Source organism: Salmo trutta, unplaced genomic scaffold (assembly GCF_901001165.1).
Source record: "Salmo trutta unplaced genomic scaffold, fSalTru1.1, whole genome shotgun sequence".
In the NCBI taxonomy this organism is placed as follows: Eukaryota; Metazoa; Chordata; class Actinopteri; order Salmoniformes; family Salmonidae; genus Salmo; species Salmo trutta.
This window is the reverse complement of record NW_021822941.1, coordinates 3,994,510-4,012,530: the sequence shown is the minus strand read 5'-3', so window position 1 is coordinate 4,012,530 and position 18,021 is coordinate 3,994,510. Positions and strand designations below refer to the sequence as shown.

Below are 18,021 nucleotides of genomic sequence, written 5' to 3'. Positions count from 1 at the left end.
AGGTTTTTGAATATCGCGCCACGGGGTTCCACTGGCTGTTGAGTAGGTGGGACGATTTCGTCCCACATACCCTAGAGAGGTTAACTCTTTAGTCATATCCCAGTTTACCCTGACTAACTCTTTAGTCATATCCCAGTTTACCCCGATTAACTCTTTAGTCATATCCCAGTTTACCCTTATTAACTCTTTAGTCATATCCCAGTTTACCCCGATTAACTCTTTAGTCATATCCCAGTTTACCCCGATTAACTCTTTAGTCATATCGCAGTTTATCCTTATTAACTCTTTCGTCATATCCCAGTTTACCCCGATTAACTCTTTAGTCATATCCCAGTTTACCCTGATTAACTCTTTAGTCATATCCCAGTTTACCCTGACTAACTCTTTAGTCATATCCCAGTTTACCCTGATTAACTCTTTAGTCATATCCCAGTTTACCTATTTGCTTATGGTCTTGCCTACACCTGGCGACCTGTTTTTTAAATTAAATGAGAAAAGAATATTCCATTCGATTTGTAATGGCAAGCCAGACAAAATTTAACAAGCCTATTTATACAATGAATATGAATTCGAAGGGCAGAAATGATTATCCTCTCTAAGGTAGGTGGGACGAAATCGTCCCACCTAGTCAACAGCCAGTTGAATCCCGTGGCGTGTTATTCAAATACCTTAGAAATGCTATTACTTCAATTTCTCAAACATATGACTATTTTACACCATTTTAAAGACAAGACTCTCGTTCATCTAACCACACTGTCCGAATTCAAAAGGCTTTACAACGAAAGCAAAACATTAGATTATGTCAGGAGAGTACCCAGCCAGATATAATCAGACACCCATTTTTCAAGCTAGCATATAATGTCACATAAACCCAAACCACAGCTAAATGCAGCACTAACCTTTGATGATCTTCATCAGAAGACAATCCTAGGACATTATGTTATACAATACATGCATGTTTTGTTCAATCAAGTTCATATTTATATCAAAAACCAGCTTTTTACATTAGCATGTGACGTTCAGAACTAGCATACCCACCGCAAACTTCCGGTGAATTTACTAAATTACTCACGATAAACGTTCACAAAAAACAGAACAATTATTTTAAGAATTATAGATACAGAACTCCTTTATGCAATCGCTATGTCCGATTTTAAAATAGCTTTTCGGTGAAAGCACATTTTGCAATATTCTGAGTAGATAGCCCAGCCATCACGGGCTAGCTATTTAGACACCCACCAAGTTTAGCCCTCACCAAACTCCGATTTACTATAAGAAAAATTTGATTACCTTTGCTGTTCTTCGTCAGAATGCACTCCCAGGACTTCTACTTCAATAACAAATGTTGGTTTGGTTCAAAATAATCCATCGTTATGTTCAAATATCCTCTGTTTTGTTCGTGCGTTCAAGACACTATCCGAAGGGTAAATAAGGGTGACACGCCCGACGCATTTCGTGACAAAAAAAATCTAAATATTCCATTACCGTACTTCGAAGCATGTCAACCGCTGTTTAAATCAATTTTTATGCCATTTTTCTCTTAAAAAAGCGATAATTTTCCGACCGGGAAACCCTGTATACGTTCAAAGAGAGAGAAACTAAAAACATGGGGTCGCCTCGTACACGCGCCTCAGGCTCATTGTCCTCTGATAGACCACTTACCAAAGGCGCTAATGTTTTTCAGCCTGGGGCTCCAAAGGCATCATTCAGATTTTTCCCGCCTTCTGAGAGACTATGGGAGCCGTAGGAAGTGTCAAGTTACAGCAGAGATCCTAAGTTTTCAATAAAGACAGTCAAGAAGGCCAAGAAATGGTCAGAGAGGGCACTTCCTGTACAGAATCTTCTCAGGTTTTTGCCTGCCATATGAGTTCTGTTATACTCACAGACACCATTCAAACAGTTTTAGAAACTTTAGGGTGTTTTCTATCCAAAGCCAATAATTATATGCATATTCTAGTTTCTGGGCAGTAGTAATAACCAGATTAAATCGGGTACGTTTTTTATCCGGCCGTGCAAATACTGCCCCCTACCCTAAAGAGGTTAAATATTAAAGCGTTAGACCTCTCACTAAAGGCGTCAGTCATACAAAAGTTATATTCAAATCCGTACTGGTTCTCTAGCAGATTAGTAAGAATGTCTCACCCCAGGTTCAGTTACCTGTGACGGTGAGAGGAACTCACTCTCAGAGGAGAAGTTATGAGGGAACATAAAACGTAGCTACGTATCTACTTGCCTCATTTACTGTAGATATGACAATAACATGACATGTAACAGTGGTAGTGAGTAGAGACGTTCACTGAGATAACACTCAAATACAAAAGCATTCTGGGATATTTAAGTTGTATTTGATTCCTATTTGACTGAGTGATCTATTTAGTAAAGCAGACTGACAAGCTAAACAGTCATCATGAGAGGTGCAGAGGAAGTTGTATGAATGAAGGAAATCAGTTGAATATAATTATAATATCTTGTTATTACCTGAGCAGATCCCTGTGAGTCCAGGAAGGAGATATAATACAAGGCCAAAAGAATGTGGGTATCTGTAGCGAGTTTTTCAACAGAGGAGACATGATTCTTATGCTCTACGTGCTTCAGCACTTGCTGGTTCTGTTCCATGTGCTTGTGTGGCCTCCCATTTTGCGGCTGAATCGCTGTTGCTCCTAGATGCGCCACATTGAAAGTCGCTGAGCTCTTCAGTAAGGCCATTCTACTGCCAATCTATGGAGATTGTACCGCTGCGTGCTTGATTTAATACACCTGTCAGCAACAGGTGTGCTGAAATAGCAAAATCCACCACTGCCCACATACTTTTGGCAATGTAGTGTACCTTGTAATTACCTGAGCAGATCACTGTGAATCCAGAAAGGCGACCAGACGTTCTGGAACACTCCCTCAGCGCAGACTCTGACCCATAACAGGAAACTCCATACACTCCAGTGGTGTTTCCAGGTAGAACTGAAACAGTGGAGCCACAACCCAGCTGTCTACACACTACTGCAGCTGTAGCCTCCCGGTTCCAGTCTTCAGCTCCCACAATCTTCCACTCTCCCTGGTCGTACCATTCCAATCCACCAGCATAGCGACTGCCTCCTCCCACCAGCCTCACATCATCAGGCTCTGAGAAAAGAAAAGAGAGAGACAGTAATCTTACTATTTTCTCACTAAAACACACCTATATTGTCTCTCATATTCTTCACTCCAGGTGAGAAACAATGTTGATTGAGAGACAAACTGTTTCTTACCTGAGCAGGTGAGTCCAACAGCATTACCAGGTAGACAGGTGTTGTTTTCTCTGTCTGAGGTGTCACAGTCCAGGAGAAGGGACTCATTGCCTTTACACTGGAACTCTTTATCCCAGGTCTGACCCTTACCTTCTCCATAGAGCCCCCCCTGTAGAGCTGCAGGAGCCCCACAGCCAAGATCCCTACAGACTACCTCTGCATCCTGCCGGTCAAAGTCAGCTTCACACACTGAGGCCCAGGACTGATTGGACTTCACCTCCACTCTCCCAGAGCAGAGACCAGCTCCACCCACAAGCCGCACAGACTCTGGAGAAAAAGACTTGGTTGAACATTCAATCAGTTTTGTTGATGACACTGTCAAGGACTAAACACAAATATGTTGGATAAAAGATTGTAGTTTGCTATGTTTGATACTGTAAGAGGTAGAAATGGGTTCTTAGTCACTCAGGATAGGGTTGGGAATAATGCAGGCAGGAGACAGGAATAAGTTCACTTCACTTTATAGAAAATAAACAGCTGGACATTCATCAGGCAGCTTCACTTCAGTAACATCTGAACTACAATGATCTGCCCATGAACATCTCCCATAAACCCATATGACAAACACAAATATAATGTTTAAATAATCTGACATCTCCCACTATTTAGATGAATTAAAAAAACATAAAACATGATACATGGTAATATTGTATAATGTATAAATAAATCTTTCAATATGACCAGTCTCTTACCTGAACAGGTCACATGATGATAATATCCACCATTACAGTTTTTACTTCCTTCATCTTTGTAACATTGTCCAATAGACTCATCTCCATATAAACTGCAGCTAACATATATTGTTCTTCCATCTTCAACCAGTGGTCCTCTAGATACATCTACAAAATTTCCACAGTCCAGCTCTCCACACACAACCTTAGCCTCTTTCATGCCCCACCACCCAGGACATAGACCCAACCACTCTCCTCTGTAGAAGACTTCCACTGTCCCAGAACAGGAAGTGGTCCCATTCACCAGTCTGACTGAGAGTTCAGCTGTAAACAGCAGAGAGGAAAACACAGTGGTGAGGACAGATGATGACAGTGATTCTGTTATTCTAACAGCAGTAGTGCTTTGTGGTTGACAAGTATTAGTAGTTCCATAAAACACTACTTGTTATTGGGGTTTAGAATGGTTTGTATGGACACATGAATTTCTCCATGTGGGATAATAAAGTTGACTAATATTGAACTGCTATAATCACTGTAGATTTATACTCTACCTACCTGGTGGACTGACGCTTTGAGCCTGGAGATCTGAGGAGAAAGAGAGAGACAGAGGAGAAAGAGAGAGAAAGAGACAGAGAGATAGAGAGAAACAAAGGAGAAAGGGAGGAGTCAGAGGAAGAGAGAGACAGAGGAGAAAGAGAGAGAAAGAGACAGAGAGATAGAGAGAAACAAAGGAGAAAGGGATGAGACAGAGGAAGAGAGAGACAGAGGTTAAATGAACATCAACATGACCTTTCATGATGTGATGGGGAAGACAGGCTTATCGTTGGTATGGTGCAACAACACCCATGTGTCCACACATTCCCTTCCAACTCTTTGCAGATTAGTTTATTTTTAATTAATACATTTGGTTTTGTCTGGGTTTTTCTTTTCTTAATTTCAGAGGTCAGGGTCAAGCTGAGCTGAACCAAGAGTGGAAGAGTGGAAAAGGTTACTGGTTATGATGACATCATCTGATGAGAAGTCAGATATTCAGTTAACTGCATGTTAGTCTGTCAGCCCACTCTCTTTTGAAAAGGATAAAACATTCTACATGCAAAATAATATACAAATGTTTCTTGAAAAATACATGTCTCTTACCTGAACAGATCACATAATGATAATTTCTACCATCACAGTAACCAGGTCCTCCTTCTCTGAAGCCACACTCTGTAATAGTAGACTCATGTCCCCTGCAACTCTTTATGGCAACTCCTCGTCTTCCCTCTTCAACCAGTGCTTCTTGATTGACAGCTACAGCATCCCCACAGTGCAGCTCTCTACACACAACCATAACATCTCTCATGCTCCACCACCCACTACATACAGCTGACCACTCTCCTCTGTAGAAGACTTCCACTGTCCCAGAACAGGAAGTGGTCCCATTCACCAGTCTGACTGAGAGTTCAGCTGTAAACAGCAGAGAGGAAAACACAGTGGTGAGGACAGATGATGACAATGATTCTGTTATTCTAACAGCAGTAGTGCTTTGTGGTTGACAAGTATTAGTAGTTCCATAAAACACTACTTGTTATTGGGGTTTAGAATGGTTTGTATGGACACATGAATTTCTCCATGTGGGATAATAAAGTTGACTAATATTGAACTGCTATAATCACTGTAGATTTATATTCTACCTACCTGGTGGACTGACGCTTTGAGCCTGGAGATCTGAGGAGAAAGAGAGAGACAGAGGAGAAAGAGAGAGAAAGAGACAGAGAGATAGAGAGAAACAAAGGAGAAAGGGAGGAGTCAGAGGAAGAGAGAGACAGAGGTTAAATGAACATCAACATGACCTTTCATGATGTGATGGGGAAGACAGGCTTATCGTTGGTATGGTGCAACAACACCCATGTGAACACACATTCCCTTCCATGTGAACCTATCTTTGCAGATTGGTTTATATATCATTTAATACATTTGCTTTCGTCTGTTTTTCAATCATTAGTTTCATAGGTCAGGGTCAAGCTGAGCCGGACCAAGAGTGGAAAAGGTTACTGGTTATGATGACATCACTGGTGAGAAGTCAGTTCTGAAAAGATATTCAGATCACAGCATGTTAGTCTGTCAGTGCTCTCTCTGTTAACATCTCCCTCTCTCTCCTCCCCTTCTCTCTCACTCTTCTTCCCTCCCCTTCTTCTGTGTCCCATAGCCACTTAAAGTTGTTTGGGTGTGTAGAAATACAGCTAAACCTAGGGTATGGCTAAATGGGGTGTGTAGAAATACAGCTCAACCTTGGGTATGGCTAAATGAGGTGTGTAGAAATACAGCTAAACCTAGGCTATGGCTAAATAGGGTGTGTAGAAATCCCCCCACCAGAAAATTTACTGTACTTAAAAACTCTACAATACTATTTGGAGAAATGCAAAATTAACAAAAATGCCCCCAGACATTATCAGTGCAATATTAGGTTTATATTAGGTTTAAAGGTCTGTGGAATGGAGTGTAGAATGTACTACTCAACCTCAAAATACATAGGCTACATTGACACATTTAGTCTACTGGTGGAACAGTACAATGAAATAGATGTATAATACACACTTCAAAGGCTGACTTCAAATATCCACATCAATGTGAAAGTAACCGGAGCATAAAACAGCTGACTGTGAATGCAAAATACGGCAGATAAATCCTAAAGGAATTTCTTAGGCGTTCAATCAACAATGACGCATAACGACAAACTGACTCAACCTAAGAATAAAGATAGTCATGAAATACAAGATGAAAATCTACACCAATCATTCCTTTACTTGATATTGTTAAATAATGCTAGTATGTGAGAACAATACTTTTTGTAAACAAATGTTTCATTTTGGCGTTATAATAAGGTTGGTAGCAAGATGGAAAATCGTTGAGGAAATCTGTTGCAGCTCAAGTTGACTACAAAATCCACAATGCAATGCTCTCTGTATGGGCTGGCTGGTAGCTAAACGTATCTCCACACAATAATACCAAAGACAATATCAGCATGTGAAGTAGCTAACTAGCTGTTAAATCACCTAAACAAACTGCACAATCAATTTAGGAGTCTACAATCTCACCATATTCAACCTACAGATTGATGTGCCTCACAGAGTGGATTCTAACATTCACAACTTCAGATATAGTTTTGAGGAGATGGGAAACGGTGCCTATAAAACATCCATGAGCCGCACGGTGCATTCTGGGTGATTCTGGGACAAGAAGAGCACTCTTTCAAGGATTGAATGGGAGTCTATTGGGCACTAGCTCAAACACCCAACATTAGCATGAATGGTCAACAAGAACAGACGCCTCACAAGTCATCAACTGGCAGCTTCATGAAATAGTACCCACAAAACACCAGTCTCAACGTCAACAGTGAAGAGGCGACTCAAGGATGATGGCCTTCTGGGCAGAGTTTCTCTGTCCAGTGTCTGTGTTATTTTGCCCATCTTAATCTTTTCTTTTTATTGGCCAGTCTGAGATATGTATTTTTCTTTGTAATGAATAGAGATGACAAAGAAGGGCAAGAAATGGTCAGACAGGGTACTTCCTGTACAGAATCTTCTCAGGTTTTGGCCTGCCAAATGAGTTCTGTTATACTCACAGACACCATTCAAACAGTTTTAGAAACTTTGGAGTGTTTTCTATCCAAAGCTAATAATTATATGCAGATTCTAGTTTCTGGGCAGGACTAATAATCAGATTAAATCGGGTACGTTTTTTATCCAGCTGTGAAAATACTGCCCCCTAGCCATAAGAGGTTAACATATTTCTACGAATGTAAATATAACTTTTTTTGTACTTTTCGTCGTGACATTTTGCTCGCGCTTCCTGTATTTGGAGTAGTGGACTGAACGCGCGAACAAAAAGGAGGTATTTGGACATAAATGATGGACTACATTGAACAAAACAAACATTTATTGTGGACCTGGGAATCCCTCGGAGTGCATTCTGATGAAGATCATCAATGGTAACTGAATATTTATAATATTATTTCTGAGTTTTGTTGACTCCACAAAATGGCGGGTTTGGTTTCGTGTCTGAATGCTGTACTCAGATTATTGCAAAGTGTGCTTTCGCTGTAGTTTTTTGAAATCTGACACAATGGTTGCATTACGGAGAAGTGTATCTATAATTTTTTGAATAACAGTTAAATATTTTATAACTTTTATGATGAGTATTTCTGTAAATTGATGTGCTCATTCACTGGAAGTTTTTGGAGGCAAAACATTTCTGAACATTACACGCCAATGTAAATGGGGTTTTTGGATATAAATATGAACTTTATCAAGCAAAACATACATGTATTGTGTAACATGAGTGCCATCTGATGAAGATCATCAAAGGTTAGTGATTCATTTTAGCTGTATTTCTGGTTTTTTGACGCCTCTCCTTGCTTGGAAAATGGCTGTGTGGTTTTTCTTGTATAGGTGCTGTCCTAACATAATCTAATGTTATGCTTTCACCGTAAAGCCTTTTTGAAATCGGACAATGTGGTTGGATTAATGAGAAGTGTAACTTTAAAATGGGATATAATAGTTGTATGTTTGAGAAATTTGAATTATGAGATTTTTGTTGTTTTGAATTTGCCGCCCTGATATTTCACTGGTTGTTGAATAGTGTGTCCCGCGGGTGTAACATGACCGCTAAAATGCGGTCACAATGGGCAGACGAAAATTCCAAATAGTATCCGTAAAGTTTGTAGAAACATGTCAAACAATGTTTATAATCAATCCTCATGTTGTTTTTTGCCTAAATAATCAATAATATCTCAATCGGACAATAGCGTCATCAATATACAAGAAAAACAAGAAAGGCGCGCTCTTGGTCATGCGCAGTAACCAGCTTTTGGGACATCCCAGGGTCCACTCACTCAATGTGGTCATTCTCCCTCATTTTTCAGAATGAAAGCCTGAAACAATGTCTAAAGACTGTTCACAACTAGTGGAAGCTATTGGGAACGCAATCTGGGTCATAACAATTTATATGGTGGATAGGCTTTCAATGGAACAACACCCATTTCAAAATAATGGCACTTCCTGCATGGATTTTCTTCAGGTTTTCGCCTGCCATATCAGTTCTGTTATACTAAAAACAACCTGAGGATTGGTTATAAACATCGTTTGACATGTTTCTACGAATTTTACGGACACTATTTGGAATTTCGTCTGCCCGTTGTGACCGCATTTGAGCCATTGGATTACTGAACAAAATGCGCCAACAAAATGGAGATTTTTGGATATAAAGACGGACTTTATCGAACAAAACTAACATTTATTGTGTAACTGGGAGTCATGTGAGTGCAATCATACGAAGATCATCAAAGGTAAGTGATTCATTTTATTGCTATTTCTGACTTTTGTGACTAATCTACTTGGCTGCTAACTGTTTGTAATGTTTTGTGTGCTGAGCGCTGTCCTCAGATAATCACATGGTTTGCTTTCGCCATAAAGCCTTTTTGAAATCTGACACGGCGGCAGGATTAACATCAAGTTAACCTGTTGGGGCTAGGGGGCAGTATTGAGAATTTTGAAAAAAATATGTGCCCATTTTTAAATGCCTCCTACACCAACTCAGAAGCTAGGATATGCATATTATTAATAACCTCTTACATCTAGACGTTCCGCTAGCGGAACACCTGCTCCAATATCCAATGATGGGCGTGGCGTGAAATACAAACTCCTCGAAAATCCGAAAACTTCAATTTTTCAAACATATGACTATTTTACGCCATTTTAAAGACAAGACTCTCCTTTATCTAACCACACTGTCCGATTTCAAAAAGGCTTTACAACGAAAGCAAAACATTAGATTATGTCAGCAGAGTACCCAGCCAGAAATAATCGGACACCCCTTTTTCAAGCTAGCATATAATGTCACAAAAAACAAAACCACAGCTAAATGCAGCACTAACCTTTGATGATCTTCCTCAGATGACACTCCTAGGACATTATGTTATATATAGATGCATGTTTTGTTCAATCAAGTTCATATTTATATCAAAAAACAGCTTTTTACATTAGCATGTGACGTTCAGAACTAGCATTCCCACCGAACACTTCCGGTGAATTTACTAAATTACTCACGATAAACATTCACAAAAAACATAACAATTATTTTAAGAATTATAGATACAGAACTCCTTTATGCAATCGCGGTGTCCGATTTTAAAATAGCTTTTTGGTGAAAGCACATTTTGCAATATTCTGAGTAAATAGCTCGCCATCACGGGCTAGCTATTTTGACACCCTCCAAGTTTGGCCCTCACCAAACTCAGATTTACTATAAGAAAAATTGGATTACCTTTGCTGTTCTTTGTCAGAATGCACTCCCAGGACTTCTACTTCAATAACAAATGTTGGTTTGGTTCCAAATAATCCATAGTTATATCCAAATAGCGGCGTTTTGTTGTGCGTCCAAGACACTATCCGAAGGGTAAATAAGGGTGACGCACCCGGCGCGTTTCGTGACAAAAATGTCAAAATATTCCATTACCATACTTCGAAGCATGTCAAACGCTGTTTAAAATCAATTTTTACGCGATTTTTCTCGTAAAAAAGCGATAATATTCTGACCGGGAGTCGTTGTTTTCGTTCAAAGACTGAAAATTAAAACATTGAGTCATCTTGTGCACGCGCGCACCATTCTCATTGTTCTCAGATAGACCACTTACAAAATGCGCTACTGTTTTTCAGCCATGGCCTGCAAAGGCATCATTCCACGTTCTGGCGCCTTCTGAGAGCCTATGGGAGCCTGAGAAGATGTCACGTTACCGCAGAGATCCCTTGTTTTGGATAGAGATGATCAAGAAGGCCAAGAAATGGTCAGAGAGGGCGCTTCCTGTTTGGAATCTTCTCAGGTTTTGGCCTGCCAAATGAGTTCTGTTATACTCACAGACACCATTCAAACAGTTTTAGAAACTTTGGAGTGTTTTCTATCCAAAGCTAATAACTATATGCATATTCTAGTTTCTGGGCAGGAGTAATAATCAGATTAAATCGGGTACGTGTTTTATCCGGCCGTGAAAATACTGCCCCCTATCCGTAAAAGGTTAACAGATTTGGATAGAAAACACTCTGAATTTTCTAAAACTGTTTGAATGGTGTCTGTAAGTATAACAGAAATCATATGGCAGTCAAAACCCTGAGACAATTTCTAACAGGAAGTGGCTATCTGATGTGTTGAATTACTTTTAAGCCTATGCCATTGAAACACACAGGGACTTATTAATCATTGAGGACTTCCTACGCCATCCACTAGATGTCACCTGTCTTTACAAAGTGGTTTGAGTCTTCTACTGTGAAAACTGACCGAACAAGAGACTTGGAACGTTGGTCATAAGCGGATGGCCGATACTACTCTGGCGTGCGAGTGCATGTTTGGGTACTCTTGTTCCAATACGTTTTAAAAGAGAATGCAATCGTACGCCTTGAATATTATGGAAGTTCTGATTGAAAAAGGCCCTAATGATTTATGCTATACAACGTTTGACATGTTTGAACGAACGTAAATATTTGTTTTCCCCTCTTTGGTGAAGACAAGTCCGGCGGGCGTCATTCATGTTTTTGAGTAGCCTACAGGACGCGCTAACAACACGGAGCTTTTTGGACATAAATTATGAGCTTATTCGAACAAAACTACATTTGTTATGGACCTGGGATACCTGGAAGTGCCTTCTGATGAAGATAATCAAAGGTAAGGGAATATTTACATAGTATTTTTGATTTTAGATCTCTCCAACATGGCGCCCAGTCTGTATCGCAAAGCCTATTTTTCTGGGCGCAGTACTCAGATTATTGCAAAGTGTGATTTCCCAGTAAAGTTATTTTTAAATTTGGCAATGCGGTTGCGTTCACGAGATGTTAATCTATATTTCTTTGAATGAGAATATAATATTTTACCAATGTTTTCGAATAGTAATTATTTAATTTGTTGTGCTGATTGACTGGCGGTATTGGAGGGAAAATATTTCCTCAAGATCAACGCCATAGTAAAACGCTGTTTTTGGATATAAATATGAACTTGATTGAACAAAAAATGCATGTATTGTCTCACATAATGTCCTAGGAGTGTCATCTGATGAAGATTGTCAAAGGTTAGTGCATAATTTTAGCTGTTTTTCTGCTTTTGGTGACGCCTGTCTTTGCATTTACAAAACATTACACACAGCTATTTTCAATGTACTTTTCTAACATAATCTAACTTTATGCTTTCGCCGTAAAGCATTTTTGAAATCGGACAACGTGGTTAGATTAAGGAGATGTTTATCTTTCAAAGGGTGTAAGATAGTTGTACGTTTGAGAAATTTGAATTATGACATTTAATTGTTTTCAAATTTGGCGCTCTGATATTTCACCTGCTGTTGATAGGGTGTACCAGGGGTGGGACGCTTGCGTGTGTGTGGATATCACTTCAAACATTTTCCATTGAAACACACAGGGGCTTATGAATCATTTAGCACTTCCTATGGCTTCCACTAGATGTCCCCAGTCTTTACAAAGTGGTTTGAGTCTTCTACTGTGAAAACTAACCCAAAGAGAGGCTGTTGATCTTGGTCACAGGGGGTGGGCCATTACCATTGTGACGCGGGCGTCCCTGGCTACTCTCCCCTTTCGAAACGTTTTGAAAGACAATGCAACCGTCCCCATGGAATATTATTGAAGCTCTGGTTGAAAAAGGCCCTAAAGATTTATGTTATACAACGTTTGACATGTTTGAACGAACTTAAATATTTTTTTTTGCACATTCGTGACGACAAGTCCGACGCACCACGGTACATTTTCAGTAGCCTTCGGAGCGCGCTAACACTATTGGGACATAAATTATGAACTTTTTTGAACAAAACTACATTTGTTATGGACCTGGGATTCCTAGAAGTGCTTTCTGATGAAGATAATCAAAGGTAAGGGATTATTTAAAATAGTATTTTTGATTGTTGATCGTTCCAAGATGGCTCCAACATGTATAGCCTAGTCTATATTTCTGGGCATACTACGTCGTTTTTTGCAAAGTGTGATTTCCCAGTAAAGTTATTTTTAAATCTGGCAAAGCGGTGGCATTCAAGACATGTTAATCTATAAGTCTTTGAATGACAATATTAAATTTTAACAATGTTTTCGAATAGTAATTTTGTAAATTGTAGCGCTGATTCACCGGAAGCATTTGAGGGAAAAGATTTTCTGAACGCCACGCGCCGATGTAAAATGCTGTTTTTATATATAAATATGAACTTTATCGAACAAAAAATGCATGTATTGTGTAACATGATGTCCTAGAAGTGTCATCTGATGAAGATTGTCAAAGGTTAGTGCTGCATTTAGCTGTGTTTTGGGTATTTGTGATGCATCTAGTTGCTTTGAAAATGGCTGTGTGATTATTTCTGGCTGGGTTCTCTCCTAACATAATCTAATGTTTTGCTTTTGCTGTAAAGCCTTTTTGAAATCGGACAACGTGGTTCGATTCAGGAGAGGTGTATCTATAAAACGGTGTAAAATAGTCATATGTTTGAGAAATTGAAGTTATAGCATTTATGAGGTTTTGCATTTCGCGCGACGTGATTCCAATGGCTGTTGATTAGGGTGGGACGCAAGCGTCCCACTGGCCCAGAGAGGTTAAACAGGTCAACATTCACAAAGCCGCCGGGCCAGACGGATTACCAGGAAGTGTACTCAAAGCATGCACGGACCAACTGGCACTTTCTACCTCTCCCTGACCGAGTCTGTAATACCTACATGCTTCAAGCAGACCACCTTAGTCCCTGTGCCCAAGGAAGCAAAGATAACCTGCCAAAATGATTACCGCCCCGTGGCACTCACGTCGGTAGCTATGAAGTGCTTTGAAAGGCTGGTCATGGCTCATATCAACAGCATCCTCCTGGACACCGTAGACCCACTCCAATTTCCATACAGCCCCAACAGATCCACAGATGACGCAATCTCAATCGCATGCCACTTTCTCACCTAGACAAAGGAACACCTATGTGATAATGCTGTGGTGCCAGGACAGCAACCTCTCCCTCGATGTGAGCAAGACAAAGGAGCTGATTGTGGACTACAGGAAAAGGCAGGTCGAACAGGCCCCCATTAAAATTGATGGGGCTGTAGTGGAGCGGGTCGAGAGTTTCAAGTTCCTTGGTGTCCACATCACCAACGAACTATCATGGTCCAAACATACGAAGACAGTCGCGAAGAAGGCACGACAAAACCTTTTCTCCCTCAGGAGACTGGAAAAAGGATCTACAGCTGCACCATCGAAAGCATCCTGACCGGTTGCATCACCGCCTGGTATGGCAACTGCTTGGTATCTGACCGTAAGGCGCTACAGGGGTAGTGCGAACAGCCCAGTACATAACTGGGGCCAAGCTTCCAGCCATCCAGGACCTATATAATAGGCGGTGTCAGAGGAAAGCCCATAAAATTGTCAGAGACTCCAGACAACCAAGTTATAGACTGTTTTCTCTGCTACCGCACGGCAAGTGGTACCAGAGCGCCAAGTCTAGGACCAAAAGGCTCCACAACAGCTTCTACCCCCAAGCCATTAGACTGCTGAATAATTCATAAAATTGCCTACATGTACAGATTACCTCAAATAGCCTGTACCCCTGCACACTGACTCGGTACCGGTGCCCTCATTATTCGTATTCTTATTGTGTTACTTTTTATTATTACTTTTTATTTTAGTCTACATGAACTGCACTGTTGGTTAAAGATGCAACGCAATATTGATTATTGAATTACCCTTTGATCTAGTTCAGTCTTATCAATCACTTAAACATACAGTATGTAATAATGATCTCTTACATAACTTGATGACTGTGGGCATTTTAGCTTATTTTTTGTTGTTCTATGTGCTAGAAGGGTCATGGGTCATTAGATTGTTGTTCTATGTAGAGACGGCTAGAAGGGTCATGGGTCATATTAGATTGTTGTTTTATGTAGAGACGGCTAGAAGGGTCATGGGTCATATTAGATTGTTGTTCTATATAGAGACGGCTAGAAGGGTCATGGGTCATATTAGATTGTTGTTTTATGTAGAGACGGCTAGAAGGGTCATGGGTCATATTAGATTGTTGTTCTATATAGAGACGGCTAGAAGGGTCATGGGTCATATTAGATTGTTGTTTTATGTAGAGACGGCTAGAAGGGTCATGGGACATATTAGATTGTTGTTCTATATAGAGACGGCTAGAAGGGTCATGGGTCATATTAGATTGTTGTTCTATATAGAGACGGCTAGAAGGGTCATGGGTCATATTAGATTGTTGTTTTATGTAGAGACGGCTAGAAGGGTCATGGGTCATATTGGATTGTTGTTATATATAGAGACGGCTAGAAGGGTCATGGGTCATATTAGATTGTTTTATATATAGAGACGGCTAGAAGGGTCATATTAGATTATTGTTCTATATAGAGACGGCTAGAAGGGTCATGGGTCATATTAGATTGTTGTTCTATATCGAGACGGCCAGAAGGGTCATAGGTCATATTAGATTGTTGTTCTGTATAGAGACGGCTAGAAGGGTCATGGGTCATATTAGATTGTTGTTGTAAATAGAGACAGCTAAAAGGGTCATAGGTCATATTAGATTGTTTGGAAATGTAGGAAATGAGCTTTCAATTCCCCAAAACATTCTAAGGTTATATAAAACCAAAATTGCTCCCCTGGATGGAGACATACGCTAGTGCACCCCTTGGGGTCCCGAGGACCAAGTTTGGGAATCCTTGTTCTAATCATGCGTCTGTGACACAAGTTTACCACCTAGTGGCCATACGAGGAACAGTCCTGTCAGTGTGTTTTTACTGCTGGCTCAAAACAACACATGACCTGCATACATGATATGATTAATGTGTGATCATTTTGCAGATAATTTTGCTAATTTTAGCCTAAAGACTCGATACAAGTGGGGTAAGATAAATTAATAAGATGTCTAACCAGGACACATTGTCTAGTGCACTGGCAAATAATGGCAGATCATGTTGCTGACTTTAACACAAAAAAGGGCTTGAAACAGGTCAGAATATCTTAAAACAAATCAACTTGATTTTCTGGGTAAGAAAAATTAACTCAAAACAAGTAAATACGTTTTCTGGGTAGGAAAAATGAACTAATGTCACGTCCTGACCAGTGTAAGAGGTAATTTTCTATAGTAGAGGGGTCAGGGCGTGACAGAGAGTGTTTGGTTGACAGTCTGGGTTGTTATTTCTAGGTTTTGGGTTCTAGGTTTTCTGTTTCTATGTCGGGTTTTGTTTGGGTTGATCTCCAATTGGAGGGAACTGCTTCTTATTGCTTCTGATTGGAGATCATATTTATGTAGGGGGTTTTCCAATTGTATGCCGTGGGTTGTTAATTTTGTGAGTAGTGTATGCCTGCTCTGCGTCACGGCTTTATTGTTTTAGTATTTTCAAGTTTATTGTATATGGCATTTAGTTTCACGATTAAATAAAAGATGTGGAACTACGATCACGCTGCGTATTGGTCCGATCCTTCTGAAAGCCCTGACAGAACAACCCACCGTAAAAGGACCAAGCGGCGTGAGAAAAAGTACTTAGAGTCATGGACTTGGGATGAAATATTAGATGGAAAAGGACCCTGGAGCCAGGCTGGGGAGTATCGTCGCAAGAAGGAGGAATTAGAGGAAGCCAAGAGGGAGCGACGATACTACGAAGCGCTAAATCCACCAATAATCAAGGTGGAGAGGCAGCCCCATACATTTTTTTTGGGGGGGGGCATAAGGAGAGTTTGTCGACATCAGGGGGGAGCCCTGATCTAACTTCCTGTGCCTATTGGAGAGAGCCGTGGAGCAAACAGAAGCCAGTCAAGGAGTCAAGTGCGGAGCTCGACGCGAGAATCCGAAGAAAAGTACTGGCAGAAAGAGCACGGCGGAGCGGGCGTGCTGAGGAGCGAGCGATGAGTTACGGTGTGGTGCGCACAATAATGCCCATACGCACTCACAGCCCGGTGCGGTCGGAGGATCGGAGGGATAGGAGGGTTCTGGGTTTAGCACCAGAGCCGCCATAGACTTTTGTTGCCCTCCCTACCCTCTCCTTGTGTTTTTGTGGTTGTTGTGTTAGGTTTTTTTTTTGCAGTCGGCGTTTATTGTTATTGTATTTTAAAGTTTATTGTATATGGCATTTAGTTTCACGATTAAATAAAAGAAGTGGAACTACAATCACGCTGCGTATTGGTCCGATCCTTCTGAAAGCCCTGACAGCTAAAAACAAGTAAATACGTTTTCTGGGTAAGAAAAATGAACTCAAAACAAGTACATTTGTTTTCTGGGTAAGTGAGAGTGACTCAAAACAAGTAAATATGTTTTCTGGGTAAGTGAGAGTGACTCAAAACAAGTAAATATGTTTTCTGGGTAAGTGAGAGTGACTCAAAACAAGTCATTTTAACTTTATTGTACCTCTAAGTAAGATTTACATTTTTTTGCATTGTGACAACTCTTAGTACCTGAATTCTGTGTCTTCACGTCCTCCAGTTGACTTTGCGTGACAGCCTCTCTCTTTTCCACTCTCTGTTCCACTCTATGTTCCACCACCATGTCTCTCAGCGCTCTCAGCTCAGCCCAGAGGTCCGGCTCAGAGTCTGTCTGTCCATCTGTCTTTCCGTCTGCTGGTGTTTTGACCTCGAATTCTGTCTTGAAATCTACAGCTTTAGCTTTAGTGACCTCTACACCTTGACCTTTGGTGACCCCTACCCCAGACAGACAGAGGAGCAACAGCAGAGGAACGACAGAGACAGACTTCTGCATCTTCATATCACAATCACAGCTTGCTAATGGAACTGGAGGTTTGAATATTGCTTACTCTTATATACACACTGATTCAGAATTCACCCATCCCCCTGGTCATGTTGCAACAGTAACCTAGTCAAGCCTCACTCCTCCTCCTCACCCCTCACCACTTGGTTGCTTCCCACTTAATGAATCATCCCACATTTCATCAGGATCTTTGGGTTAAAAAAACTCCTGTTCACTTCTCAATCACTGGGATGACACACATGATCAAAACCAGTTCAGACCAAGGAGTGGTCCAGAATAAGGGAAGGGGTCTGAGGAGGAGGAATAA

General features: G+C 40.6%; 1 protein-coding gene across 2 annotated transcripts in view; it reads right to left on the bottom strand.

Annotated features, from left to right (window-relative positions):
• The window catches only part of LOC115187364 (deleted in malignant brain tumors 1 protein), a 142,050-nt gene extending 124,238 nt beyond the window's left edge, over window positions 1-17,812 (bottom strand). Inside the window, exons 1-3 of one of the 2 annotated variants that reach the window (XR_003876043.1) lie at window positions 17,405-17,803; window positions 5,630-5,659; window positions 5,090-5,398 (exon numbers count right to left, since the gene is read on the bottom strand). Coding sequence is in view for 1 of the 2 variants with exons in the window: in XM_029746431.1 (XP_029602291.1) it covers window positions 5,090-5,398; window positions 5,630-5,659; window positions 17,405-17,711 (646 nt within the window). In the remaining variant the exon portion in view is untranslated. Of the gene's footprint in view, window positions 1-5,089; window positions 5,399-5,629; window positions 5,660-17,404 lie in introns of both variants that reach the window. The other variant, XM_029746431.1, reaches the window with a different exon arrangement.
• Between the last annotated feature and the right edge of the window lie 209 nt (window positions 17,813-18,021).